This window comes from Enoplosus armatus, chromosome 17 (assembly GCF_043641665.1).
Source record: "Enoplosus armatus isolate fEnoArm2 chromosome 17, fEnoArm2.hap1, whole genome shotgun sequence".
In the NCBI taxonomy this organism is placed as follows: Eukaryota; Metazoa; Chordata; class Actinopteri; order Centrarchiformes; family Enoplosidae; genus Enoplosus; species Enoplosus armatus.
Genome location: NC_092196.1, coordinates 13,612,881 through 13,639,172, shown reverse-complemented (window position 1 = coordinate 13,639,172; position 26,292 = coordinate 13,612,881). Strand labels below are relative to the sequence as shown.

Here is a 26,292-nt window from a genome sequence, read left to right as displayed (position 1 = left end):
AGTACACGCTGAACCAGCCAGTTTAAGCATTCCTGTTCAAGAGAGAGGAGACATGATAACTGAGCAAAGAGACAAATTATCAACAAGGCCGAGGCCCACAAGCAGATAAGCAGAGATTGTTTTATTAATCAAATCAGTCTTGTTTTCACTGTCATAACCTACAGCATTTACCTAAGTGCACCTAATAAATAATCTTGACGGGTCTGGTACAAATATAACACCCAGAGGGGAAAGAAGTATTAAAGTAAGTATTAAAAGTTTAATTGTCTGGCAGTTTCCTCTTCACAAAACTCTAAATCTTCTTTTCACAACCCACATGTCAGATTTATAGTTGTACAGTTCATCACAGGAAGTGGGCCACAGTGATGAACTGTTTTAACATTAAAACTTAACACAACCTGATACATACATCACATTTCTTTCCGTTGTGTGATAATGCATGAGTCACTTGAATGAGAAAATGGATCTTTAGACGTACATTGGTACGTGACTTCCTCTTGGTTCTTGTTAATAGTGGTATCTAGTGGAGTGGAGTGGAATCACTTTCTTCCTCTCAGGTGACAACCACGGCACCGAAATGCCGCCTCAGTTGTTCGAGGAACATGAAGGTGAAGACAGTGTGAGGGATGAGACGTATGGCTGCAGGAACAAGACCCTGGACACAAATCACATCATTATTTCAGTGAGTGACAAGACGAGAAGAAGAAGAGTCATGCTTTTGACAGGAAGGAACAGTGTAGAACATAATTTCTTTGTGTTATTAACAGTGACATCAACCTTGTAAAATGCCTTTGGGCCCAGTTTTGCTGTTTCTGTTAGGCAGTGAAACACACCCTGCAACAAGGAGACACAAAAACTGAGACATGTCAAGCTGTGTAATTCTCCCCACAGTCCATGAATAAAACATAGAAGTCAGAGTGATGAGAGGGAGACCACGAGAGATTCCCCAGGTAACCTTAACCCTGCGGTCCAGGAAAAGATAAAAGTATACAGAGAAACAGCATGTATTGTACAAACTCACCCCATATTCCTGTTTTGAGTTCATTAGTCTTGTTTTAACAACATCAAGTGGTTGGCACAGGATTGTAGCACACCCCCCCTGTGTAGAAAAGGAGAAAAGGTGTCTTATTTATATATTATATATTATATAAACAATGACAGGTGAGTGACTTACCGCAAACACACTGGCCAGGAAGTGAGTGAAGACGCTGTCAGTCAGGTAACCAGCAGCCAGAACCAACTGCTTGGACTGGTCGTAACAAGACAGCTGCAGGGGGGGCAAAATGCACACATACTGCCAAATAATACAGTGGCATTTTGAGATTTAATAGTTGTATAACGCAGAGGTCTTTACCTGTCCGACAGAGACCAGTGCACCTCTAGTAGACGCCACTGTAGCACCAGAGAACAGTTTCCTCAATCCCTCTACCAATTAATCAGCAGAATGGAGCTTGTGAAAAGGTTTGTTCTTGGATATAAGGTCCTCAGTCACGTCACATGGGAAAACGTGCCTACACATGGCTAAAAACTTCTGAAGAAACATTTTTCACATGTATATATGATAAATTGATCCCTTTTTGCAACTTTAGAGCTGTTTTCAAGTCATTTGTCAGTATGAAGGAATCAAACTTCAGCTGTAATGTAAGAAAGTGTTTATGAGTCTTACCCTCCTTCCAAACACGCAACAGTCCATCTAGCGCATGAGCATAACTGGTAGAAGAAAAGAAACCTCACAATGTGGTGATTTGCATGTAACTACGAGTGACCACAGACAGTTTTCTGTACATAAAAAGATCTGTACAGGATGTTCCCCTTTTTTCTATTGTTACTCACTTTCTCCTGAGCTCTGCCGGCAACTTGACATCATTCTGCATTCTGCACAGATGAGAGATTTAAATATTTCAAAGCTAATTAACTGTCAGGATAAGTAACCTTCATAGTGATTATCTTAGCTGTGAAAACAGACCTATTAAACCTGAATGGTGCAGCACAAAAGGTTGTAGCTTCTCCAGGAAGTGACATCAAATCTAAAGACTTTCGCATTGCAGTACTACTTGGTATTTTCCCTACATGAAAATTTAAAAGAGAGGGAAATACTCTCTTACTTTAGTAGGATTACAGCATCCTTGATTTAGTCATTGTTCGCTACTTTTTTACATTAGATTTGGGCTCTCCATCGCAGAGTATTGTGCTTCCCATTATGATAAAAGTGAAAGTCCAGGTTGTGACTTCTACCTGGTGAAAGAGTTAAGTTATCGTATAAACAATTTTTAAAAACACACAGAATCTCTTCCTTAATAATACATAATCCACTAGACTCACCGGACATTCACCACGTCAGCTGGGGTCCCAATGAAACCACCTGCAAACCCTGACAGAGAAAATGCATTAAGTAATAAAGTAAAATATAAACTAACATGCCAAATACTGTCACAACACAAACCTCCAACGGCACCAAGCAGGACTTTCTGGTAGAAAGGCATGAGACCTTTATTTTCTCTGGTCATCTTGTCTCTGACAGTCTCATAAATGGCGAACCGTGACAAAGAATATGTCATCTAGGAGACAGGAAGAAAGAAATCTCTCCATGGAAATGTACAGCGAGCGAATGATTTAATGAGTGTGTGTGTGTGTGTGTGTGTGTGTGTGTGTGTGTGTGTGTGTGTGTGTGTGTGGTTTTCCACCTGTCGGCAGAGGGACGCACTGAGGCCACTGTAGAGAGTCAGGTAACCTTCCCTCCTCACCACGTTAACGGTCATCCCGATCATCCTCATCCTCACCTCCTGCTGTGTCTGTAAGTGCACCTGGAAATGATCACATGCTCTGTCACACTTTTACTGAGAGTGCCTGCACATGTGCAAAGTGGCAGTAGACGTCACCAAATCCTCTTCCTGTCTGAAGCAGGTGCCAGTGTGCATCAAGAAAACACAATCTAACTTAAAGGTGATATTCAGACTGAGAGGTAACGTCTGCAGCCTGCTCCAAACATCACCACAGACGATTTTAAAGAAAATCAATTCAATAGCTGGATAATAGCTGTAGGAAATACAAAATTGAACAGGTAGACCTGTGCTAAAGATGTTTCTGTCATCATTTTATGCACTTCAAAGCACCCAAACAAGCCTATTGATTGTCATAATCAAGGCAATTTAGGAAATTGGGTAAATGGAATCAGCGCCATGAAACAGCTTGCTCCTCCGAAAGTCAGCGTCAACAGGAAAAGAGGGCATAATAAACCTTCAAAGAACATAATTTTATTACCATTTTCCACAATGCAATCCAGAGGCACATGTGAGAAACACCCCAGACAGATCAATGAGGGCCTAACTGGATAGTTTGCTTAATTTCTTAAAGGGAAAAATGTGCTACAATGGTAGTTAAATAAAAAAGAATCAATTAGCTTTGTATTTTACCTTAATTAAATCCAGTGGGTGTGTTAAACAGGCGGCTGCGCTGGAGGAGACGCCACCAAAATACCAACGAGAAGTGCGATTCTCCTTCATGTTGTTAGTGAAAGTCCAAAAGAAGGAGGCAAAGTGTCTGCTTCTTAAAGGTTGCTGGGACAACTTTGTCCAAGGCTGCTCTCTTCATCCTTTTCCTTCAACACTGCCGTCGATGGTCGGACGCTGTTCATATTAAATGCACAATAGACAAAGTCTAGTGCAAGTGTCCTTTGTGTAAATCTGTGTTTTTGTCTCTCAGAAAGAGCTGGACATTTTGGATTAACTTGTCCAGTGGAGTGAGTGCAGAGTCTTACTCCATCTTTCTGTGCCAGCTGGTTTGTGGGAGGAAGTGTACGTGACCAATATAAAAATAGTAAGTTAGCGTGACTGCTGCTGTAGTTTTGTGAATGTGGTATGCCAGCATCCCAGGATTCAACTCACACAGATCAAAGGTCATGAAGTTCAAACAAATATTTGTTAAGAATAGCTGCTACTTGCCCATTATACCATCCAGTGTCAGGGTCACATAACAGCAAACACACTCTGCATGCCTCCGCTCTTATTCAGTTAAGCTCAAGAGTTTGAACGACTGTTACGAAGTAATCTTTACGTTTTATGGAAGTTTCTAAAGCCCAAGTGTCTGTTTTGTTTCTGAAGCATGACATGATTTTAAATGAGAGCTGCAGCAGTGGTATGAATGAGCCGCCTGGCGCTGCCCTGCGTGTGCTGACTCAGAGGGAGGGGGGGGGGCTCATGACAGATGACAGAAAGGGTAACTGGATACCGCCTCAACAAGTCAGAGCAAAGACAAGACACGAGCAAACACTCACTGCTGCAGGATCTGACACATGCAGACACGTGTAATGACACTAATGACACCTAGTGATGGTTAGTATTCTGAATCAGGTTCCTGTCCTGTGCCTGTCTTTAGTCCAGACATTACCAGAGAATAAGACGCATTTTCAAGTGTGCCTAATTTGATATTCTGCATTTTTGGATTTCTCTGCCAGATAGTCGCCTGTGGATGTTTCTCTAAATTACCTGCACATATTGCATGTAGTTTTATATGCATTTTGATTTTTTGATTTGTAATTGGATTTGATCTCATGTGCCGCCTTCCTGCAGTGACCCAAGTTACTGTCTCAACACGACAAAGCAGCCTGAAACTGTCATCATCAGTAACACAGCAGGGTTTCCTTTACAGCACATTATTCTATCTATTTTTCCAGGACTGAATTGGAGTTTGAAGTAAATGGATGATAAGCCATTCATGACTTCCACTTGCCATCCTCTCTCCTCGTCTTCAAATGGTTTTTTTCTAAATTTCTAATTTACTTAAAATGCTTTCTTTTTGTAATGCATTATTTCATTTATATATTTGTCTAATTTCCCCTCGGGGATCAATAAAGTATTTCTGATTCTGATTTGTATTTAAACATTTAATAGAAATGTATTTCCAACTCCATTTGCATTTTTAATGCCAGTTTGCCATATTTGGTGATTCAAATTTTGCATTTAACCTTTGAATTTGAGCATTTCCAATTGCGTTGTCCATTTTTCATGTGTCCATTTTACTGTCATTGCATAAAAATGTATTTTACTATTCCTATGTAATATTCATGGTGTTTATTGTCCCTGAGGGAGGACTAAATGTATTCCTATGTAATTTCCCCTGGTTTCTGTCTCTTGAGGGAGTTGACTGACGTGTGCACCACATAGCAGTTTTGATTCAGCCTGAGAGTTTTGCTGCCTGTCATCTCCTCCTCACTCCGATCCATCTATCATTCTCTTTCTCAGCTGCCTGGCAATTTAGGCAAAACATGCAATGAAGCCTCAAAAAGGGAACAGCTTTAGCAAATGCACAGGATGCAGGAGGTGGCTTTTTGAAAGTCTTTTAGTCATCCTCTAACAGAACCTCTAACAAAAAGTGTACATTTTTGTTGCTTTGGTAAAATCCTCAGGAACAGGTTGAGGTTTATATTTACTGACATCTAAATTAAAATAGACAATTAATCAAGGCACAATAAATATAGTAGCCTATAGTTAAAATATGCTACATGAGCTGATGAATGTAGGTAGGTGTAATCTAGGAGGGTGCAAGAATTGACGTGTATTTTAAACCCATGTAAAATGAGCCCTGGGTTGATTCTGAATCTATTCTCATATGGGCTAATGATGAAACTCAAAATGTAACCCATATGGTGTCTATGTGGACCTAATAAGAATTTAATCCTATTAGCCTACTTAAAAAAATAGGAAATACAACCCCCCTACTGATAAAGTAGTGTCACAGCAAAAGGAAAGGCTGAAACCATGCAGGGCTTTCTAAATGTCTCCTATCCCCAAAAATACACCAGATTCCCCTTTGAGCTCCTGAACTCCTGAAACAGCATTCAAAAGATATTAATTTATAGATTAACTGCAATGACTTAATCAGCATGAGGTATCTGACAGATGCACACCAAACATTTTTATGAGGGAGGATGGCTGCACGCTAAGATTTCATTTTTCAGCATTTCACCCACACCTTTTGTCTTTTTCAAGGCAAATTTAAATGAAGTGTCAAACACAACCTTGAGGACAGACTACATACACCACCTGGTGGCAATCTACAGTCAGGTCAAAGGGTTCACTGAGTTCATCACAAAACACTTCCATATCCACAAACATTTTAACAGATCACAAAAATTATAGCTCTTAACAGTATGTTGGAAAAATGTTCATGTCTCAGTAAGCCAACATAAGGGCCCTGCAGACCCACACAGCTGTTTTCAGTTATTCTGGCTAATTAGATCTCTGGTTGAAGGAGGGTGGAGTGAATCTGTAATTATTATCATGTATAAAATGCATGTAGTCATAGAGATGATAAAGGTGTATCTTGTTCAACAGGAGAGTGAGCGAAATGTCAGTCAAGCCAATAATCCTAAGAGTTCTCATCAAAATATGTAAAATCACTTGTGTGGGTGTACAGGGCCTTTAAATGGATGCTGATGTATTTATTTCAGTGTTGTTTTGAAATGATGACTGGCAGTCCTTTCTTTCACAGAAGATATTTGACAGTCACGGTAGGAAAAACACGTGTAGGTAACAAAAGTAATGATGAATTCCATTTAGCTGCTTCAGTTTCAGGGTCCTGGACCTGTGCTTTTCCAACTATGACAAGTCAGATGTTTGTCTGTGATGAACTCACGTGTACCTTTTAACCTGCTGATGTGTGCTGTAGATTTCCGGCAGTCCCCTGACACATTGAGTTTAATGTGCAGCCATCCTGTATTCAAAATATTAACGGCTGCTTAAAGTTTATATTTTGGGGATTTGAGATAAACATGGTTCCCTGCAAATTTGCATGAGTTTACTGTATATGCTTAAAACTGTTTGTTTTATGTGTTAGTCCAACTATAAATGGCATATACTGAATCTTTCCAAAGCATAAATTATTTGAAACTGATTTCCTGTCTTCCAGGACAGCAACTGGCTTCTGTTGATGTCAAAGTTAAATCAGCATGACACATTTCTAAGTTGACACAGGAACAAAATGTGATTCAAATGTCTTCCCTCATCCTGACTGAGGTGATTAAAAGAGACCTTATGACCTCTAGTGGCCAGCAGCAGTAAAGCAGGACGCAATCTACCGTATATGTATACATTATAACCACAAGAACACATAAAAGAAGGGAAAATATGGATATTTCAACTTTAATCACAGTAATAACAATTCTATAATCAATATGAGGACTCAGCCCTGCCATCCCCTGAACTAGATACAGTATCTGGTGTTCTTCAACAAAGGGAGTGGTAACCATGTCCCTACACCATGATCTTTCCTTCTGTGACTAGTTTAACATACACACACAGAATGGCCAAGTGACTTACTTGGCACCAAGGCCAGTGTTTCTGTAAGTATCAGACAGACACATGAGCAGACAAATGGACAAGGAAACAGCGAGGCGGACGTGTGTGCAGGCTGTAGTGCCTGGAAAGTTCAGTCTAGAGATTGTACCGCCCCGCCTGACGCTGTTAAGAGACAGTATTAGTGTCAGAAGGCATTTCTTTGTTTCCTTTTCTCCCGGGATCCTCCTCTTTGTCATGTAAAAAAAAAAATAATAACAATAGGATGAAGGTTGAAGTGTATGAGCAGCAAAATGGTGGAGAACGGATGGGCAGGCAGCCACACAGATCTACTCCAACACCACGGTGCCGCCTGCTGCCTCCAGGGCTGCTTTCAGTTTCTCTGCCTCCTCTTTGGATACGTTGGCTCGGATTTCCTGTGGAAGAGACTCCACTAGTTTCTTAGCCTGGTTTAGGAACGACAGAGAAAAAACAACATTTAGTGAAATTACCAAATATGTGAAAACAGGAGCTGGGATGCTGTCCTAAAATCTGTATACACACCGATCATGTACATGTTTAAAGAGACCAATATTACTTATAAGCACGCTAAAATCTTTTGTTTATTACTACGGTGCTCATATAGATAGAGTATGTCAGCTGTCATTGACACCATAACAAACTCAATAAGAAAACAGTGTAACCTGTTCCAACTTCACAATGCAGTGTCACATGTGGCTGAACTATGAAGCAGCACCAACAGATTAAAAGCAACAGCATGTAATAGTGAGAAAAGCAAGCAACAATCAGTATGGGATTTAAAATCTTGCATAAAAAAAGACCACTAACAGGAAAGCTGTGATAAAGACTTTTCTTTATGCAGAGCTTCACACCTGTCATATATTATTGTAGGTCTATTTTAGGTTCTGTGCAGCTGTATAATGTGATTAAATACTGGATGGAGTGTATCAGCAGAAAGTACTTAATGTAAAATGTGCCCTGTGGAGAACAAAGTTTCTCTCATTGTGTGCATCCTTGAGGTCTAATAAATATGTTAAATGTATTTGTACTTGCAAAGCCAATATTCTAAATCCATGTTTGCTAACTTGCAGTCCTCCTCCTTGCCTACATTGGTGCCTTGCTGCATTTCTTGGCACCGACTGTCAATCAGCAGACATTGCTCCTTAGCGCTACTAGTGGTCAAAAAAAGCTCCACAGGGTACTTTTAACTAATGATGAGACTTACCTGCACCAGATTCAAGCCTTGGATGCAGTTCTTCACTTCCTTTATAAGTTTCACTTTTTCAGCTGCTTTTAATTCTGTCAATTTGACTGTGAAGTGAGTCTGTTCTTTCTTGGCCGGTGCCTCCTCCTCTTCTGTGGCCTAGTTTCAATCAGAAAGAAGTGAAGTCATTTTAGAAGTTGTAGTTTATGATGGTGTGGTAGCAGATAAAGTTATATTGTATACAAAGCACTCACCTGAGCTGCAGGTAAAGCTGACGCAGCCATCGGCATCATCCCAACATCCTGAATGTTCAGAGTTTTCTGCAACAAAAACATGACACCACAGATGGATCACAACAGTCTCTATCTGACACGTATTGGCAGCGTATTGTGGTTGAGATTCTGCGTTTCGGGACATTTCCACAAACCTTGAGGAGCTCATTGAGGTCCGACACCTCTAATAAAGTGAGGCTGGCTATGTCATTGACGAGCTGCTGGATTTTGGGGGAATACTGTTTGGGTGCTCCGTCTAGTGGAGGGGTGGCGATGGCATCTGAGTGGGTGGCTGGACTGGTCTTCAGAAGTCTGAGAGCACACAGGGATGGAGCCGGCCGCTGAAGCTGTTGCCTGGAAAAATTGGAAATGGCTTAGCTAAATGGCTGACTGTGTCTGGTCCTGGTCCTGTGGTCCTCAGAGCTCAAGATACAAGACACCGTGTATACACATCTGCAGCTCACATCTGACTTCAGCTGGCATCTTAAATGCATCTTTACTGATCGAGACTGAATACTTTTAGGAGGCTGAAGAGGTAAAATGATTGTAACAATACATCAAACCATTGATTATTTAATCTGCAATCAACTATTTTGATACAGGATTAATCTCTGACTCTTTTCTTTCGAGCAAAAATACCAAACATTCCCTGGTTCCAGCTTCTCAATTGTGAGGATTTCTTGCTTTTCTGTGTCTTTGCGAGATAGTGAAGTTGATATCTTACCATCTTGACTGGTGATCGGTCAAAACAATGAAGCCATAATTAGGTAATTAGGTAAATCAAGAGAATAATCAGCAGATTACATGAAAATGAATGAAGGACTTGATAGTTTAAGTCCTCATAAAAGCAAAGTTTTAGAAGAAAGTCTGCCAAAACAAACCTAAATTGTTTTTAGCGTTTATTGTTTTTCTATGCAGCTAACCACCCTGTGACCCCTACGACTCTTCGGGGGGCGGGGGTTCCCCACCCGGATGGGAACCACTGCTCTGGGATGACTGCTTTGTTGTACTGTACTGTCAGGTCTGGTTTAACATATTAACTGTAGTTCATATTTATGGTCTCAACTTTGCTCAGAGTACAACGACACAACAACAAATTAAGAGATGCAGCTTGTGGTTATTTGACAAGCAAAAACCTGAATTTGCAGTTACACGAGTGTGACCTTGGCTGTCAGAAACATAGCTGCTTACTGGAGGAAATCCTCTCACAGCTGCTACATCAGGTTTTTACGACCCAAACTAAAGACGGGGACAAAGTGTTTCTCATGAGAATAAATGCATAAATGCAGGGGATCGCGATCAAGTTGAAGCCCGTAAAGGTTCAGTTACTGCTGGCTAAAGTTACCAAGCTAACGTTAGCTAACACTTGACGCACAGCCGTAAAACATGAACCTCCCTTCAGACTGCGGATGAAACACATGTTCTGTATTTACACGAGCTACAGCGACAACAGCCTGTCTTACAACCGAAATAACAGTCAGAAGTCACAGGCTGTCTGCCCTTGAAGAAGCAGACAGCCAGACTCTGATGCACCGTTACTACTGCCCCGGTCTTACGTGACTGACTGTTGCCCGCTCAGCAGACGTTACGTACCGGTGCGTGGTCGCCGCAGCCCGCAGCGCGGTCCGGAGGCAGCGTCTGGTGCAGTACATGCTAACTCTGTTAACTGGAGCAGTTTATCCCGGTGTCCCTGATAGAAAACAAGCCAAGTCTGTCTCCTTCCAGTCCCCCTGTCTCAAAAGCACATGGCGTCCTCTCGGCTTCTGACCTACCCACAATGCATTGCGTGAACTGTTAGAAAACCTATGGGAGCCCATAAGGGACCAAAAATAAATAAATAAATAAATAAATGGGAATAGTGCTGATACGGATATAATATTAGTTCTTTAGCGGGAATTCACAGTTAGTACCAATGGTAACAGATATTATCACACAATATAGTTGTAAAAGTAAAAATACTCATAATGCATAACAATGGTCCCCTATCAGTGTATGTTGCATTTTACTGCTGTAGTTGTTTTAGGTTGTCTTCATTTTAACTAATTTATATACAGTTAGTTTAACCTACAGCAGTGTATCATATCCTATAAGATAATCATATGTTTGTCCTGTGATAACCACATATCTCTAAAAACTTTTGTGTTAAGAAAACAGACCTGTTTTCGGCTTTGTGACAATGCATTTTCAGCTAAATAGTTTATTTAATTTAAGAAGTAGGTGTATTTTCTCAGCCTATGAAGGAACACTTCATCCTTCAGTTTATCAGAAAAATGTAATTAAAAAAATCACCTCATTTGGAGATTTTCACTGGACAGGTATGGAAAATTGTAATCTGAAAAAATAACAAGTAACTAAAGCTGTCAGACAAATATACTGGAGTAAAAAGTACAATACTTTCCTCTGAGATGTGGTGGAGTAGAAGCTGCATAAAATGGAAATACTCAAGTACAGGTACCTCAAATTTGTACTAAAGCACTTGAGCAAATGTACTTATGTGTTTGTCCTACCTGTCCTGTACCAGGTCTGGCCACTGGGGAGGAGCACAGGGAATCCTCTTAGCCAGGTAATCTCTGTACCCATCTGCTGTTACAGTCATCCACCACATCCAGCCTCCACCAATGTGCCATTTTCCTGCTAGTCTCAGTCAACCAGCACAAGGGAAGGTGAGAGGGATTCTCTGAGAAAGAAAATCAATGCACAGACTGGAAATACAAGGTACAAGATGATATAGTGACACATCCTTCTGCTTCCCCCCCCAGACCATGCTGCTGTCTCCTCAGGCAGAGAGGAACTGGGAGGATCTGTGTTCAGTGCTTGAAGACGTGCTGGAGGACCAGTCCCACAGGCAGCTGTTGGCCTTGGAGCTGGGCTCTGGAACTGGACAGCATGTCGTACGCTTTGCCCAGAAGATGCCCTTTGTTACCTGGCAGCCATCAGACATCAAAGAAGAATCTCGGGACAGGTTTGTGTCTTGTAGAAGGATGGATATAGTTATGCTGTCTTACATGTAACAACCTCAAATGAATGGCTCTACAGCAGCCATACAGTCAAGTGTTTGACAGTAAACTTCATACTTACAGTATTAAGGCATACATTGCTGCAACCCATGTAAAGACTGTGCTGCAGCCTGTCCACCTGGATGCCAGCGAACCGTGGGAGAAATGGGCAGGCCATCCTCGCAACTCCTGTGATGTTATTGTTGCCATTAATTTACTGCAATACAGCTCCTTCAAGACAGCACAGGTAGGTCTGGTTATGTTTGTGATATTTCTAAATGATCAAAATGTGCCAGTACCTGTTTCATATGTGTTAAAATAAAAATATATAATTTTCCAAGGGTGTTTTCAATGGAGCCGGTCAGATCCTCAGGCAAAATGGGATTTTGTTAACATATGGGGTATGTTCATTAAATGTATTATCCACTCAAAATAGTGTCAAGTGAAAAGGCATTGCACAACAGGCTTTAAAAACTAACACCTTTCCAAATCTTAAACATGTTCCAGGTGTATGCTATTAATGGCACCATCACACCAAGTTGTAATGAACACCTGGATGAAGAGCTCCGAAAAATGTGAGCGGGCGTTTATTTTCTCTAGTACACAACATCCTCCAACATGACAACAGCATGTGTCTGGTGAAGCTCTGCTGGTGGGGTGTAAATAGACTTATTTATGCTTTTACACAGAAATCCAGAGTGGGGTCTTCCAGACATTGATGTGCTGAGACAGCTGGCCTATGGGAACGGGATGCGTCTGGAGAGGATGGTGAGCCACATACTGTAGCTTTGAGTAACTACTTGGTAATGACAACAATACAGCTTTTCTACCTGTATGGTTTTGCATCTCCAGGTTGAGATGGAAGAATGCTACAAATGCCTCATCTTCAGAAAACTTTAAAGAAGCCAAACTGCACAAAGAAGAAAAACTCTCTTCTTTGTATACTTATGCGCAATATAAAGTTATATGTTTAAGCGCATTTCATCATATCACGCATCAATGTAATATTATGGCCTTTACTCAAAGATTAAAACCCCTCTTGTTGAAACATGTATGAATGCGACAAGGAAAACTGTCTTAACATGAATAAAAGTCATCATACCGTACATGTCTTTCTTTTCAAATCCTTTGGAAGGTTATCAAAAAAGAAACCAAGTAAGTGAAGCAAGTGGACAATAAGAACCAGATATTTATTAAATATAATTTTAAAATTACTTTAAAGTCAGACAGATCAGTATGATGGAATAAAGAGATTCACAGATGGAAACTGAAGGTTACAGAAATCACTGATTGGGTGTCTGAGATACATACATGCGACACGTCATGTTCGCTCTGCAAGCATTTCCTCATTTCTGGAGAGCCAAGTATACTTTAGAAAAAACAACTGCCCACTTGTGACAGTTACAAACAAATGCACACGGGGTGGGGTGCCTGGAGGCCATTTGCAGTTAATTATTGTTTATGGTTTTATGCTTCTGTCAGTCTTGTCTTGTGACGGTACTTTACGATCGGCAACACAACTCATTTTAATAAAAGGGATGCAGGATGCTATTAGAGTTGTTGCACTGCTTTAATATGTATATTTTATGATCAGTAGTTGTGTAATTTCAATGATTTCATCTATGAAAGTATATTAATTGATGATTAAACAACCACCCAGTTAGAGTTTCTAACTTTCCTCCCACAATGTACAATCCCTGCAATGTGTTTCATCATTTAAGAAACTACATGAAGACACACAACATTCCAAACATATAAATGCCAAAAACAAGAAAAGATGACCCTGGTTTGTGTGTGCATGAGAGAACTGAATATTACAAGCTGGAATGGCAAACTGTGAACCTGATGGGAAATGTGAGTTAGTGCCATTTATTTCAGGACTTTTTGACTGTGCTTTCTCTCCCTAGACATCACTCTTTATCCCCACAACCTCTTAAACAGCACATACAGATGTCTCTCAAACTGTTACGATAGGTTGCAATAATTCACTTCCATTCCAGAAAATAACTAAAATTTAACATGCAAATTTTGCTTTAGAAAAATACGAGACAAAGGATGGTTGTGTCTTGTCTTTTTTACTCCTCAATTATTATCACATTTTTCTTATTCATTTTTAACTTTTAATACCACTGACTATTTCTGAGCTTCAGTTATTCTTTTAATAAGGAAATACTACATACATATCAGCTGGAAAGAGGGAGGAAGAGGGTGGAAGGGTCAGGGTTATGGTGCTCTCTCCTGCAGCTTCACCCCGCATTCCCACACGTCAGTGGGGGGAAAGGCAAGGAGAGCAACAGTTCTGCAACATCATCACAATATTTTACATTGCCACAACATCACAGCAAGGTGGAGGTGGGAGGCGTGTGTGTGTTTCCGGAGGGCATCCTCAGAGTCCAGAGAGTGAGGGGAAAGACCAGAGGGAGGAGAGAGGGTGTAGTGTGTCAGACCCTGCAGCGTGGGGGCTTTCAGTCGAAGGAGATGAGCTGTGCCTCTGCACTGCCTGGCACAGCCTGAAGGGCTTGCGGCTGCTGCTGCTGCTGTGGAGGCTGCTGCTGCTGCGGGCCACCAGGGGGAGCCACCTAGCAAGAAAGGAACAGTAGAAGTAAGATTAGTGAGGAGATGTTATTGTCTCAGCCTGGAAGACAGCTTAGATAATTCAACACAGTATGTTGAAAAGTCTTTACCATGTTTTCTTACTGCTAACATCTGCTAGCAAAGGAAGAAATGATAAGTGGCTGACCTGTTGGTACATGGGCTGCTGGCCTGGCATGTACTGCTGTTGCGGGGGCATATTGGGGTCCTGTCCTGGCAATGCTGAAATCATGTTCTGCATGTTGTATGGCTGGTAGCCCATGTAACCCATACCGTTAGTGGGGGCAGCCTGGGACATGGGGGGCATACTCTGGGCCTGAGAGACCACATTCTGCACAGAAGAGGGACAACGGTTAGTGGGCTGATTACTTATCTTTAAACATTTTGGCGGTAGTTTATGTAGCGATCATAAAATGAAAGTGGGAGTCAATCAGACCTGGTAGCCCTGTGTGGGTGTGGGCTGATAGTTGGAGTAGGGTGGACTAGTATTGGGTGGAGCTTGACCAGGAGGAGGAGCAGGCTGCCCATTGGCGCCTGCAGCCTGGTACATGTACGCATTAACCATATTGGGATCTGGAGGAAGAGAGGACAATCAGTCACACACTAGAGCACACTTAAAAATATTAAAGTATCATGTCAAATGTTTCTTGAATGTGCTGAAGCTATCAAAGCATTATTTCAGTTTATCCTTCTTCTTGTTGACCTCCTCACCTGTGGCAGGGCCGGGCATGGCCTGGTACTGTGGTGGTGCAGTCTGCCCAGGCTGGTTCATATAGATGTTGTGCATAGGTGAACCCTCCACAGAACCAGCAGGGCTGAAGGTTCCTGGGTAGCTGGGTGGAGCACCGGGCTGGTACACCACCCCTCCTGCCACATTGGGGGGCAAAGACTGCATCTGCGTAACAGCACATAAAGACATTACCAGACATTTATTGCCAAAGATTTATAAGGAGGTTAATATGGTGTCTAAATCCCCATTTTATTTCAATGGAAAACCATGACAATAAAACAAAATGTACTGCTGATTTGAATTACAAAAAGTCCCGTTAATACTGGATTGCAGTAATTCTCCATCTTGCACCACAAAGGCCCATGTGTCATACCAACCATTCACACTGGGTGATTTTACCAATGTGCTACCCTCTCAATCAATCTGCTAATCCCAATTACAGTAGTGATTGGGATAAAATGCCACAGGGACCACTGCCGCATGAGACCAGAACGGTTGGAGTACGCATGTGTCTACCTGGGCGTAGGGCAGGGAGAAAGCAGGCATTTGGGCTCTCATCTGGATTGTGTGCTTCTGCTGCTCCAGACGCATCTGCCTCTCCTTCTCCTGCTCCTGGAGACGTTGGATGGCCAGCTGTCTTTGCATCTCCAGGTACTCCTGCAGTTCAAAAACAAACACTTGTGAGCATGGTAATGAATAGTGTACCAATATCTGCATTTTCAGTGGAGAGCCTCCTTTCATTACCTGTTTCTTCTGCCTCATGATCTCCAGTTTTTGTGCCAGCTGGATCTGCCTCTGTCTCTCTGCCTCCTCTGCGGCACGACGCAGCTTCTCTCTGTGTTCGTCCCGAAGGGCGTTGAGGGCAGCCCGAGCATCACGCACCTGAGCCAGCTTGTCCTGCAGCCCCTCATAGTACACTGCCGACAACATGCATGACGTGATAGTTCAGAGACTGGACACGCAGCAGGATAGAAATGCATAATGCACACACAAAGTCACGCACGGCTAACACTCACATCGCTTCTCATCTAGCTGGTTGAGGATGTCCAACAGCTGAGGATGCATGTTGTTAATGGACTGGAAGAGTGAGAGCACAGCACTGTCGTTGGTGATGCTTCGCCCACGCATGTGGTTGCTCTTCATGCGGTTAAGGAAGGTGGTGACAGCATTCTGCAGAGCCTTCAGAAACTGCTCGTGGTTCTCCTCCGACTCCCCGTTCTGGTACTGCTGCTGAAGACAGGGACGAGAGGGAAGCAGAGCGCAGAAAGTCATTTGTGGTCTGCCCACTCTAGTTCAGCTAGATATAAAAATTACCAACGTCTGCTCTCAGCACAAAGTTTCAACATACCTCCACTATGCTGACTGGCTGGACAGGAGGGACGTGGCTTTCAACAGGCTGACTGATTGCCGGGAGGGGCTCAGCCAACGGCACTGGAGCCGGGGCTGAGGGGGTGGGACTCTTACGAGCCTCTTCCTGTTTCTTCTCCCAGTATGTTCTGTTCAGGTAACGGGCCAGCTGGAATAATGTGACATATCACCATCAGTGTTATAAGCATCATGTAAGATTTTCATTAGTCTACCTTAATGTGGGTATTGAAGAAGAGAAGGATACCACATGTACCTCAGGGTCTACATCTTCAGCTGATGGAGCAGAGGAGTTCTGGGGAGAATATATATAGTTAGTTATACAAAACATATTTCAATGATTTGCTCAACAATAAGCAGGTCTTCGAAACTGGTTTTAATCATAACAAAATGTTTGGCAGTGTAAATAATTCTGTTTGCCAATGAGAAAGACAGCATGAGAAATGTGTCTTACCACAGGGGAAGTGTAGAGGGTGCTGACTGGTGGTGCTGAGGAAGTCACTGGAGTGGGATCAGCTTTGGGATACATTGAGTAGGAGTTCTTTTGTCTCTGTAAGTATAAACACACAGGTATGTATCAGTTTCTCTCTACAAACAGGAAGTAAAAATACAGAGTACAAAGATTTCAGCTGTGCAACCCACCATTCGCTCTTTCTCCTCAGCCTCACTTTGAGAAAGGGCAATGGCCAGCTGCAGCTCCTCCTCCTCCTGAAGTGCCGCCTCATCTCTCTTGGGGGGCATCTGGTGAGAGAGCGTAGCATTGGTAAGATCCTGGGAGCAGCAATGAGGGGAAAGGAACCAAAGAGATTCAGAGTCTACAAACTCCATTCAATTCCAATACAGAGCAGAGTAAATCCAAGAGCATCATTAAAATACACAATGTACAATACATGTCTGTTTTCCTACAGGGGGAGTTCTTCAATATCAACAAATGTATTTAAAATGTGACCAGTTTGATTGTCAACTTCTCATCTAATTTTTCTACTCATAGTTCCTAAACATTTACCTGTGACTGTTGGGACAGCGGGCTTGTCAGGTACTCAGGAGGCAGCTCGGCAGGGCCTGGGGTGGGGGCTTTTCCTTCAGCTTTCCTAAGTGGAGGAGAGAGGGAGGGGTGGCTGGTGAGGAAAAGGGATCAGGGAGGACAAACAACCTTGTAAATTAGAAGAGAACATACTGCTTGAAACACCAAGATCTCGCCAAAAACAGATCAATACAAGACAGAGCTCAGGGAGTGCACACCTCGGTCAATGCTGCAAAACACACATACTCATGCTGAGTTATGTGAATCTTAAGGCTCTAAAAGGTTTAACTGCAAAATTTCAAGTCAGACTCAATACCACGAAATTATGGTCATTTTTCATGTTGCTACAGAGCCATTTATAAGTCAAATACAATCACGTATTGCAGCATTGCTCAGAGTGGCTTTTCATTTAAATCAGAAACTGTTATAGGATGATTTTATGGCATATGAATTTTTTCCAGGGACATTTAATGTGTACCAAAATGTGGGAAATACTGCTCAAAATTTGTTGTAATGAAAAACAACACATTTAGAATCGCGATAGAACACATTATAAATGGCCACACGGTTGCACTAATTTCCTAAAAAATTAATCTGTTCTATTTTTGGCCCATGGTTTAACTTTCCACCAAATTTCAGTAAAATTTGTTTTTGCGACCATTAACTAACCAACAGACAAACAGGGCAAAGAACATGAGGCAATATTTCTACACAAAATTAAGGTCAACGCATGAATAATGGTGAGCAAGAGTATAGACAATGTACTGCATTAATCTTTTTAAATATTTTACCCTAAACCAGGAAGCCATGGAGGCTAGAATTACCACCCTGCAGTTGTATGCCTCTGCCAACCGGTCAAGTTGTAGTTGTGATTCATATATCACAATGACAATGACCTTTGGAAAAGTGTCACCTATTCAGTGTCCGACCAAAAAGTGTTTTCCAGGACATTATGATGTCACAGTGAAGTTGACCTTTTACCTTTTGGGTAGAAATGTCATCACTTCATCATTGTGTCCCATTAAACATCTGTGGGAAATTTTGTCATAATTACCGCATCAATTCTTGAGTTATGGTCAAAAACGTGTTTGTCAGTCATTTTGAGGTCACAGTGACATTTGACCATCAAATTCTAATCAATTCCTCCTCGAGTCCAAGTGGATGTCTGTGCCAAATTTGAAGAAATTCCCTATTCCCTCACAGCGTTCCTGAGATATCGCCTTGAGAGAATGGGACGTATGATTGTGAAAACATAATGCCTTCGGCCACGGCTATCGCCAGCGCGGAGGCATAACAACAATCTAAAACCAATGCATACATAAACGCAACAACAAAGTATACAGCATAACTTGAGAATCATTTAAATGTCAGTGTCATGCTGCAGCTAATGAAGTAGTTCTCTACACTGCAGGACACAGATATAGAGGCACTGACAGCCACCATACTTCACACCCGGAGACTGTAATTCACACTAAATCTGGTAGTTTGATCATCAGGTCTGGGGACTCACTTGTTAAGCAGCTCAAAGCACGGCTCGCACACGCGCACCTCCTTCTCTATGCCAAACTTGGGAATTGTGGAGTACTTAGACGAACACTTGCCACAGAAAATCTGTCCACAGGCTCGACAATGGTGCTGGAAAAGCAAAGAACACAAATCGAGGTCAACTTCCGCACATGCTCTATAAATATATACTCCACATACACACACATACACTCCTGTAACTGAATGGAGGAAACCATAAAATCTCCAAGTGCCCTAGTTTCAAGAACGCCCAGCCTACCTTTCTTGTCATAACTCCAAACTGGACTCTGCACCGGTGGCATTCCTCAGCATCAACCCAGTCTGGGGCCTGGACAAAGCAGACAGACATCACACATTACTACAGATATGGTGGTACAACAAAAACCACTGGAGCTTAGTGTATGGTCATCCTCTCTTCTAAGTACTTAAGAGCCAGGACTCGCAACAGCGCATGCTGATACTCTACACATATCCACCCACTTCATAAACCTAACTCTACATCAGGAAAAATAAAAATATCTCACTCTCTCAGCCGCAAACATCGCATCACTCTCCTTAAACTCAGGGAACACATGACCTGAGAGAAAAGAAAAGAAAAAACAGACCTGTTAAACATAGTGTGACACTAGCAGCACATTAACAGAAGTCAATGATGATGCATAATAATTGCTGTGTAATACAATGTACCATGTTTTTTGAATATTGCTGATGGAAAACAAATCACAGTATGTGTCCGCTTACCTTCCACTTTCATGATCTGATAGGTGTCTTGAACCACCTTATATTTGGGTTCGTTGCGGAAGGCGTGAGCCCACGCCTGGATCAGGTACAAGATCTTGTTTCTGACGTTTGGTTCCGTCTGTTTCTGGTGGTAAAAGAACCACACAGAGTAAAATAAACCTGTCTTTACAGCTTTAAGTCCCTTTTGAGTTTCTATTCTACATTTCTGTTGCGATATAACATTGCTACAACTGAGCTTTTCAAACACAAACTGAATCAAACAACGTTGTGTTTGACAACAAGAAGTGAGGTGGGAAGTACCAGGCTTTGGTCTGAAAAAACCCTCGTGTCACAAGGCAATGACATCATCAGGAAGTGGAAACCAGCATGGGCTGCCGGAGCTGGTGTCACATGATATAGCTGGGATCCAATCAAATACTGCTAGCTCATGCTGTGATGCAGCGAGCACTTATCGAGTCAAGAGAGAGGGTGAGAGAGGTGAGACATCACCTTGTCTGTGTAAAAGGGTACCGTTTCCAAACTTTCCACTGCTTGTTTCCATGTTACTTTGACAGAGGAGGGCAGGGGACTGATACATATTTGCACAGATATTGCTTAACCTGATTAGAGGTGAAACTAGTGGAAGAATCAATTAGTAGATGGAGAAAATTAATTAGCAATTGATTGATTGTTTCAGTCGTAAATATTAGCTGGTTGCAGCATTTTAGGTATCTATTGTTTTACATCATTGTGAACTGAATATCTTTGGGTTTTTGGCTGCTGGTTGAACAAAACAACACATCTGAAGATTCCTAATTTCTCTATGCAACTTTTTCTATTGTTGAATGGGAGCACCTGCCTACCTGCTTAATTTCCCCCCAGAAATCAATAAAGTATTTCTGCTCTCGGCCTCTCAGAAACTGTGGTGAGAACAGACTAAAAGCTCAGTGGATTCATCAAAACTTTAACTGACAGATTAACTGATAATGAAAATATTTTTAGTTGCAGCCCTAAACCAGATTCTATAAATGGTGCCTTTGTCAGCAAATTCAGCTTCACAATGAAAATCGTTTTTATTGACTACAACTAAAGTCAAAACTTGTGCAAATGTATGTTTGTAACATGTGTGGGGAAATAACTGAACTGTAGCAACTTGAAAAGAATGAGACTGAAGACAGTATATTGGAAATTAAACAGAGCGGGATCATAAGAAATGAATAGAACGAAGGTCACCTTGAGTAAATCCTTCAGTTCCTCCATAGTTTGTTTACTCGCCACCTCATCATGGACCGTCTGGCCACAGTTTTTCACCACTGACTCCAGGACCTGCAGGGTGTCGAGGCCACGTAATTATTCACCATGCCAACTATGTTATACACATTTCACCAAAGCAGCTTTCTCAACAAAAAAAAAGACAACAAAATAGCACACTAACACACAACAAAATAGACAAACTAGAAAATAGCATAACTGTAGGTTTACAGTTAATTCTGTGCTTTTTACATGTTATAATGTATTTTTTAAGCTGCTGAGAAATAATTTAGCAGCTCATTTTCTATGGTACACACTTCTTACCTCAAGTGCGTAGAGGGCCACATGTGGATTTTTGTCATTCAGCTTCTTCTTAATGGCCCCGATAGCATATTTAGCTCTGCAAGGACAAAAACAAAGAATGCTCAAAAGAAGGTCCAATAATAAATTAAGTGAGCAAAGCAAAAAAAAAAGAAAGATAAACTTTCAATTTCAACATCTAGGGGTATGAATGTAAAGGTAAGTGGGCAGAATCACTCACTGTGCGTCTCCTTGTCGAATGAGATCACAGATCTGCAGAATGGATTCCCAGTCAGTTTCCAGCAGCAGCTGACTGGTGGCTTTATCTGCAATTAGTACAGATGGTTAAAGCTCTAACATGTATATATGTCTGCCTAATATCTACCACACACCAAACCACCAAGTCATAAAAAATAAGGAGTCTCCGCCTTTCCTGATCACAGTCCTAGACGTGTTATAGACATGCTATATGAAAACTCTGTCTGTGCTTTATATATATATATATATATATATATATATATATATATATATATATATATACATATATATATATATAGATGTGTGTTTTCTCAAAATTGTCATGTTTGTACCAGCACTCATTACCAAAACACTGTCTTATTACTGATTACTTATTAAGTGGAGTGACATTTGATCCTAGTTTGACTGTTTGGTTTGTGGTAATAATCACAAACTGTATCTTTGGGAATATGGAAATATGCACAGCTACAGCACAGTATAAACTGACATGATAAACGCCTTGAACTTGAGGATGTGTCAACATCTAATTTAAGGAACTTCATTACCTAATACTATGCTTACATGGTGTGTATATTTCTACATTTTTGTGTTTCCAATTACCACACAGCAAACTTGATAATATTCCATCACTAAAATACTGTAAGAAAGGTACAGAGATTGGTTTATCAACTGGGGGCTTATACAGCCACCAATGTCAACTGAAACTCAATAAGCAGTTTAGTAGTTAATACATAATTTTCAGCATGACTCATGAAACCACCCACACCACCTGCATGGTATGACAAAGTTTATTTTTTTCCTGGGAACGTGCTATGGTAAGCTAAGTTAATTAGCCCTCTAACATTACCTTTGCCAACTGTATTTTAAAGGAAATGTGTCTAATTCAGTGTACCGTTGATCTATACATAGAATATATTAGCATCGTAGCTAATTATACACGTCTTGCAGTTAATCAACCTGTTGTGGACTCTAGACAACACCAAAAGTCATAAGTATTACGCAATTCACAATGTTGTGCTTTGCTGCCTGGCTTTCATGGGCAGCCGAGCCATGTCATCAGTTATACAGTAACATTATCAGCTACTGATGGTGTGAATCACTAGCTAACGTTGGTATATTATCGCGTCTGAAGCTGATACGAACCTAAAGAAAATCAACAGCTTGGTTTAGCTTTGGCTAATAGCACGAAGATAACACAAGGATAAGGTAATTAGCTTCGATTAGACTTAGACGGATGAACAAGATTATATTCGCCATTTAGTCGGGTATGCAAAATCTAGTGAGCATATCTGGGCCTCCAAACAATAGCAGCGAAATTGTTAGCAGGCTAAAATTAGCTGGCCTGAGAGCCACAGCCCCAGCGTCTGTCAAAACAATACGCTGAAAAACATCGCACTTTGGCTCATAGTTGGCTAATAAACTATTAACTTAACAAATATGTTGATAACTTACCCAGAAGCCTCTCAAATGTACCTCCGCCTTTCCCCATGTTAGCTTTAAAGTCTCAAAGTAGCTGTCGAGGCGTCTTGTTTAGTCAACGGATCTTGATATTTTCACCGCTGAGGTTAGCCTGTTAGCTTCCTTGCTAGCTACACGGAGCACAGCTGTACAGCTCTTCCTACTTCCCACTTCCGCCGTGGAAACAACAGCAACACAGGGATTTTCTCCCTCTCGCGACTGATAGATGCAAAGACAAGTATTTTGAACAATTAAGCAACTAGCACTTTACTTGAGTATTCATATTTTCCACTATATTTCACAAGGACAAAAATTACTTTTACTCCACTACATTTATATTACAGTTAGCCTACATGGTTGAAGTAGTACTTTTACTCAAGTATTTCCATTTTATGCTACTTTATACTTATATACTACTCCACTACATTCCAGAGTTAAGTAAGTATTGTACTTTTTTTACTCCACTACGTTTATTTGATAACTTTAGTTTGTAGTTACTTTGCAGATTTAGATTATTAATATAAAATATAAACAACTAATAAACTATGATGTATTATTATAGATTACTGTAAGACACCCAGCAGTATATTAAGTAATTAAAATGAGCCCCTTTGCTAACTGCAACATTAAAGTGATGTACACATTAACACATCAATAATTATAATCTATTATTCTGAAATGGGCCATTCTGCATATTCTGAGTACTTTTACTTTTGGCACTTTAAGTAAATTTTGATACTACTTACTTTTAATAATAATACTTTTACTTAAGTAAAACTTTGATCAGCTACAACATTAAAGAGTAACTTAACACTCCCTGAAAATCTTGTTTTGCCCAACAAAGCAGCACTTCTGTCCACACCCGACCGGTGAAAGAGGACAGCATTACTCATTTAGCCAGTGATTGCAGAGTTATGCCACTCTTATGCTGCCATTTGTATTACTCTGATGCCATATTCTCTTTTTAAACATCTACAGCACCTCAGTTTCACCTGTAAACATTATTGTTTGTATTCATGCAGAGGCTTCTTGGTCTAAATTCAGACCTATATAGAAACAAGATCTCAGGTGAGCTGGTAGCAGAGTGATGATGTTAAAAACCTCACTGAAGTGTCTTGAACAAGTCATTGAATCAGCTGTGTGTACTTGGCCCTGTGGATGGTTTGTGGTATTCCACAATTTTTAGTACACTTATAATCTGTATGGTGTTGGTACCTTACTTTTATAGTTATTTTGAGACACTGCACTGATTATTTACAATGTAAATGGTGCACTTGTCTCACACAATTGTACAGTAAAACAGCACAGGCTGCCTTACTGTATTCACGGCATTACTCTACCGACATTGGTATAGGCCTACTTAGGTCATGTATGAGTCACTACCTGGCACTTGGGACACTGGTGCCCATTGTTGTTGTGGTGCTGTAATGCTCTATAAAGTGGCATTGTGTTGCTCTGTCCTCTGCTGTTACGAACAGAAAGAAAAACAAAACCGAAGTAGCCATGCATCCCCTCGCAAGCGTGATCAAATGTACTGTTTACAGCGGATAGAAAGCAAGTTCATCCAGCATCATGTCAGCATGTAACCAAACTCCAAGCCTCTCTCTGGTTTTAATTCACAGAAATTGTTTTTGAAACATTCTGTGGATGATCGTTTACTTAAAATTAAAGGAGCACAGACTCTGAGGGATCTGAACAATGTCTCATGAATAAAGATTATGCTTTTTCCACTGTGGATTCTAACATCCCACATTACATGCTTACACACGGAGACACTGACAGATAGGCACGCACACATGCTTTACAAACGTGTTGATCTGTTTGTTTTTTTTTACTTAATATCATACAATTATCAGCTGGAATATCCAAGATAGGTGAAGGGAAGGAAACTTTAGCCACATCAGTGAATTCCTGTCCATTGTGACTCTGACAAGGAGTAGGAGGTTCTTTGACATCACTAAGAGAGCTGCTGTACTCGCTGTTAAGTGAAGGAATATCAGCATTTTTATGTTGTGAAAGAAAGATGTTTTTCTTTGTCCCTGGCACCGGGTGGCCAAGACAGGGAAGAGGAGATGGAAGATAGGAGATGGAGGACCACACACACACACACACACAACAATATGGCACCACAAGCAAATGTACACACATCCCCATTGTTCTATTGTTCTTCTCCACTTAGCAGCTCACTGCCCTCGTAGTGTTTACATAAATGAGCAAAACAAAGATTTTCTTTTTAAAACTACTATACTTTCAAACACATAAGAGCTTTTATATGTTACTATAAAAATGTAAACACACACCATTTCCCTCAAGAGAGGATTTGGAGGACCAACAACTTTATTGTATTTTACACTGACAGACAGAGAAAAAGGTTACTGAGGGGCATCAGGTATGAAATAATGAAATGAGTTCAATTTTCCCTAAACAGCCTCCTGCGGCTTTTCAGAGAAAAAAGCAAACTGGAATAACATTAAATATAAAATAATTACAAGAAGCAAAATCAAAAGGAGAGGAATCAGGTTTGTCATCGTTTGGGGGTGTATTTCTGGGACTTGAAGGCTTTCAGACATTTTGGGAACTTAAACATAACCTTTGACTTGTGTGGCAGGTGCCCTGCGGGGACTACTTTCTCCACTGCTGAAGGTGGGAGAGCCTGGGATTCCAGGGGGACTTGACCCAGCATAGAGCAGAGATCCCCCAATGAGGAGCAAAGCTGATGCCCCCCAGCCGATGTAAAGGGCAGGGCCGAGCTCACGCTTGTGGGGGGCTGCCACATGTGGATCATAGAAATCCCTGATGATGGAGTGGGCAGTCCAGCAGATGGGCACAAGGTAGAGGAACCCAGCGATGGCAAAAAGGGCGCCAGAGATGCGAGCAATACGGGCCTTGAGGCTGTTTACACCGATGCACTTTGTGCACTTGACTCCAAGGACCCCCAGAGCCAGAGCCAGGCCACAGATCAGGATGGAGAACACGGTGAGGCCGCGGGCTGCCTGCATGTCACTGGGCAGAGCCAGCAAGCTGTCATACACCTTACACTGGATCTGACCTGTGCTCTGCACAATGCAATTCATCCAAAGACCTTCCCAAATGATCTGAGCCGTCACTATGTTGTTACCGATGAAGGCAGTGACTCGCCACAGGGGGATGGCACAGACTATCGCCCCACTCACCCAACCCACAATGGACATGATGAGGCCCAGCAACTGCATGCCCGTGGTTGCCATGGTGAAAGGTGTTGTTTGAATCAGATGGATTTGTCTTGGTTTTATTTCAGTCTTTGTTTGTTGCAAAGGGCCCACTTAT

General features: G+C 41.4%; 5 protein-coding genes across 12 annotated transcripts; 1 reads left to right on the top strand and 4 right to left on the bottom strand.

Moving 5' to 3' along the window:
- Positions 1-553: 553 nt before the first annotated feature.
- slc25a10a (solute carrier family 25 member 10a) lies at positions 554-3,503 on the bottom strand. Its single transcript, XM_070923708.1, has 11 exons — positions 3,414-3,503; positions 2,685-2,804; positions 2,444-2,558; positions 2,323-2,371; positions 1,834-1,875; positions 1,667-1,710; positions 1,355-1,425; positions 1,175-1,267; positions 1,022-1,099; positions 778-834; positions 554-655 (listed from the first exon to the last, which is right to left on the bottom strand). The coding sequence occupies exons 1-11, from the start codon at positions 3,501-3,503 to the stop codon at positions 554-556; spliced, it is 861 nt and encodes a 286-aa protein (XP_070779809.1).
- Positions 3,504-7,123: 3,620 nt separating this feature from the next.
- mrpl12 (mitochondrial ribosomal protein L12) lies at positions 7,124-10,514 on the bottom strand. Its single transcript, XM_070923601.1, has 5 exons — positions 10,362-10,514; positions 8,924-9,122; positions 8,751-8,816; positions 8,518-8,655; positions 7,124-7,738 (listed from the first exon to the last, which is right to left on the bottom strand). The coding sequence occupies exons 1-5, from the start codon at positions 10,418-10,420 to the stop codon at positions 7,622-7,624; spliced, it is 579 nt and encodes a 192-aa protein (XP_070779702.1). The 5' UTR covers positions 10,421-10,514; the 3' UTR covers positions 7,124-7,621.
- A 1,016-nt stretch (positions 10,515-11,530) lies between these two features.
- On the top strand, positions 11,531-12,664 carry LOC139300795 (methyltransferase-like 26 B). Its single transcript, XM_070923984.1, has 6 exons — positions 11,531-11,730; positions 11,849-12,011; positions 12,106-12,165; positions 12,272-12,339; positions 12,454-12,532; positions 12,617-12,664. The coding sequence occupies exons 1-6, from the start codon at positions 11,531-11,533 to the stop codon at positions 12,662-12,664; spliced, it is 618 nt and encodes a 205-aa protein (XP_070780085.1).
- Positions 12,665-12,935: 271 nt separating this feature from the next.
- hgs (hepatocyte growth factor-regulated tyrosine kinase substrate) lies at positions 12,936-23,105 on the bottom strand. 8 transcript variants are annotated; one of them, XM_070923423.1, is made up of 20 exons: positions 22,981-23,105; positions 21,512-21,596; positions 21,295-21,370; positions 20,953-21,045; positions 19,741-19,864; positions 19,524-19,576; positions 19,259-19,327; positions 18,986-19,110; positions 17,458-17,569; positions 17,094-17,222; positions 16,906-17,001; positions 16,708-16,746; positions 16,435-16,602; positions 16,103-16,316; positions 15,831-16,003; positions 15,603-15,743; positions 15,068-15,251; positions 14,793-14,929; positions 14,505-14,687; positions 12,936-14,343 (listed from the first exon to the last, which is right to left on the bottom strand). In XM_070923423.1, the coding sequence occupies exons 1-20, from the start codon at positions 23,015-23,017 to the stop codon at positions 14,230-14,232; spliced, it is 2,352 nt and encodes a 783-aa protein (XP_070779524.1). In that variant the 5' UTR covers positions 23,018-23,105; the 3' UTR covers positions 12,936-14,229. The 8 variants fall into 8 exon arrangements, with proteins under 8 accessions (XP_070779524.1, XP_070779525.1, XP_070779529.1 ...); XM_070923424.1 differs by having other exon boundaries at positions 16,103-16,313; XM_070923428.1 differs by having other exon boundaries at positions 17,094-17,192.
- Positions 23,106-25,304: 2,199 nt separating this feature from the next.
- cldnk (claudin k) lies at positions 25,305-26,228 on the bottom strand. Its single transcript, XM_070923433.1, has one exon. It carries the CDS (start codon positions 26,211-26,213, stop codon positions 25,566-25,568), a length of 648 nt encoding a protein of 215 aa, XP_070779534.1. The 5' UTR covers positions 26,214-26,228; the 3' UTR covers positions 25,305-25,565.
- Positions 26,229-26,292: the final 64 nt, after the last annotated feature.

Bases quoted from the DNA above. Each gene is read 5' to 3' on its own strand.
- cldnk (XM_070923433.1), bottom strand. From the start codon at position 26,213: ATGGCAACCACGGGCATGCAGTTGCTGGGCCTCATCATGTCCATTGTG.
- slc25a10a (XM_070923708.1), bottom strand. From the start codon at position 3,503: ATGAAGGAGAATCGCACTTCTCGTTGGTATTTTGGTGGCGTCTCCTCC. The intron at 1,426-1,666 runs GTAAGACTCATA...ATTAATTGGTAG, and splicing joins GTTGCGTGTTTGGAAGGAGG to AGGGATTGAGGAAACTGTTC. The intron at 1,268-1,354 runs GTAAAGACCTCT...CCCCCCCTGCAG, and splicing joins CACTGGTCTCTGTCGGACAG to CTGTCTTGTTACGACCAGTC.
- LOC139300795 (XM_070923984.1), top strand. From the start codon at position 11,531: ATGCTGCTGTCTCCTCAGGCAGAGAGGAACTGGGAGGATCTGTGTTCA. The intron at 12,166-12,271 runs GTATGTTCATTA...AACATGTTCCAG, and splicing joins GGATTTTGTTAACATATGGG to GTGTATGCTATTAATGGCAC. The intron at 12,340-12,453 runs GTGAGCGGGCGT...GCTTTTACACAG, and splicing joins GATGAAGAGCTCCGAAAAAT to AAATCCAGAGTGGGGTCTTC.
- hgs (XM_070923423.1), bottom strand. From the start codon at position 23,017: ATGGGGAAAGGCGGAGGTACATTTGAGAGGCTTCTGG. The intron at 21,371-21,511 runs GTGAGTGATTCT...TTGTCCTTGCAG, and splicing joins ATTCGACAAGGAGACGCACA to AGCTAAATATGCTATCGGGG. The intron at 15,744-15,830 runs GTAATGAAAGGA...TTTGAACTGCAG, and splicing joins TCATGAGGCAGAAGAAACAG to GAGTACCTGGAGATGCAAAG.
- mrpl12 (XM_070923601.1), bottom strand. From the start codon at position 10,420: ATGTACTGCACCAGACGCTGCCTCCGGACCGCGCTGCGGGCTGCGGCG. The intron at 9,123-10,361 runs GTACGTAACGTC...CAATTTTTCCAG, and splicing joins GCTGCGGCGACCACGCACCG to GCAACAGCTTCAGCGGCCGG. The intron at 8,817-8,923 runs GTTTGTGGAAAT...TTTTTGTTGCAG, and splicing joins ACCTCAATGAGCTCCTCAAG to AAAACTCTGAACATTCAGGA.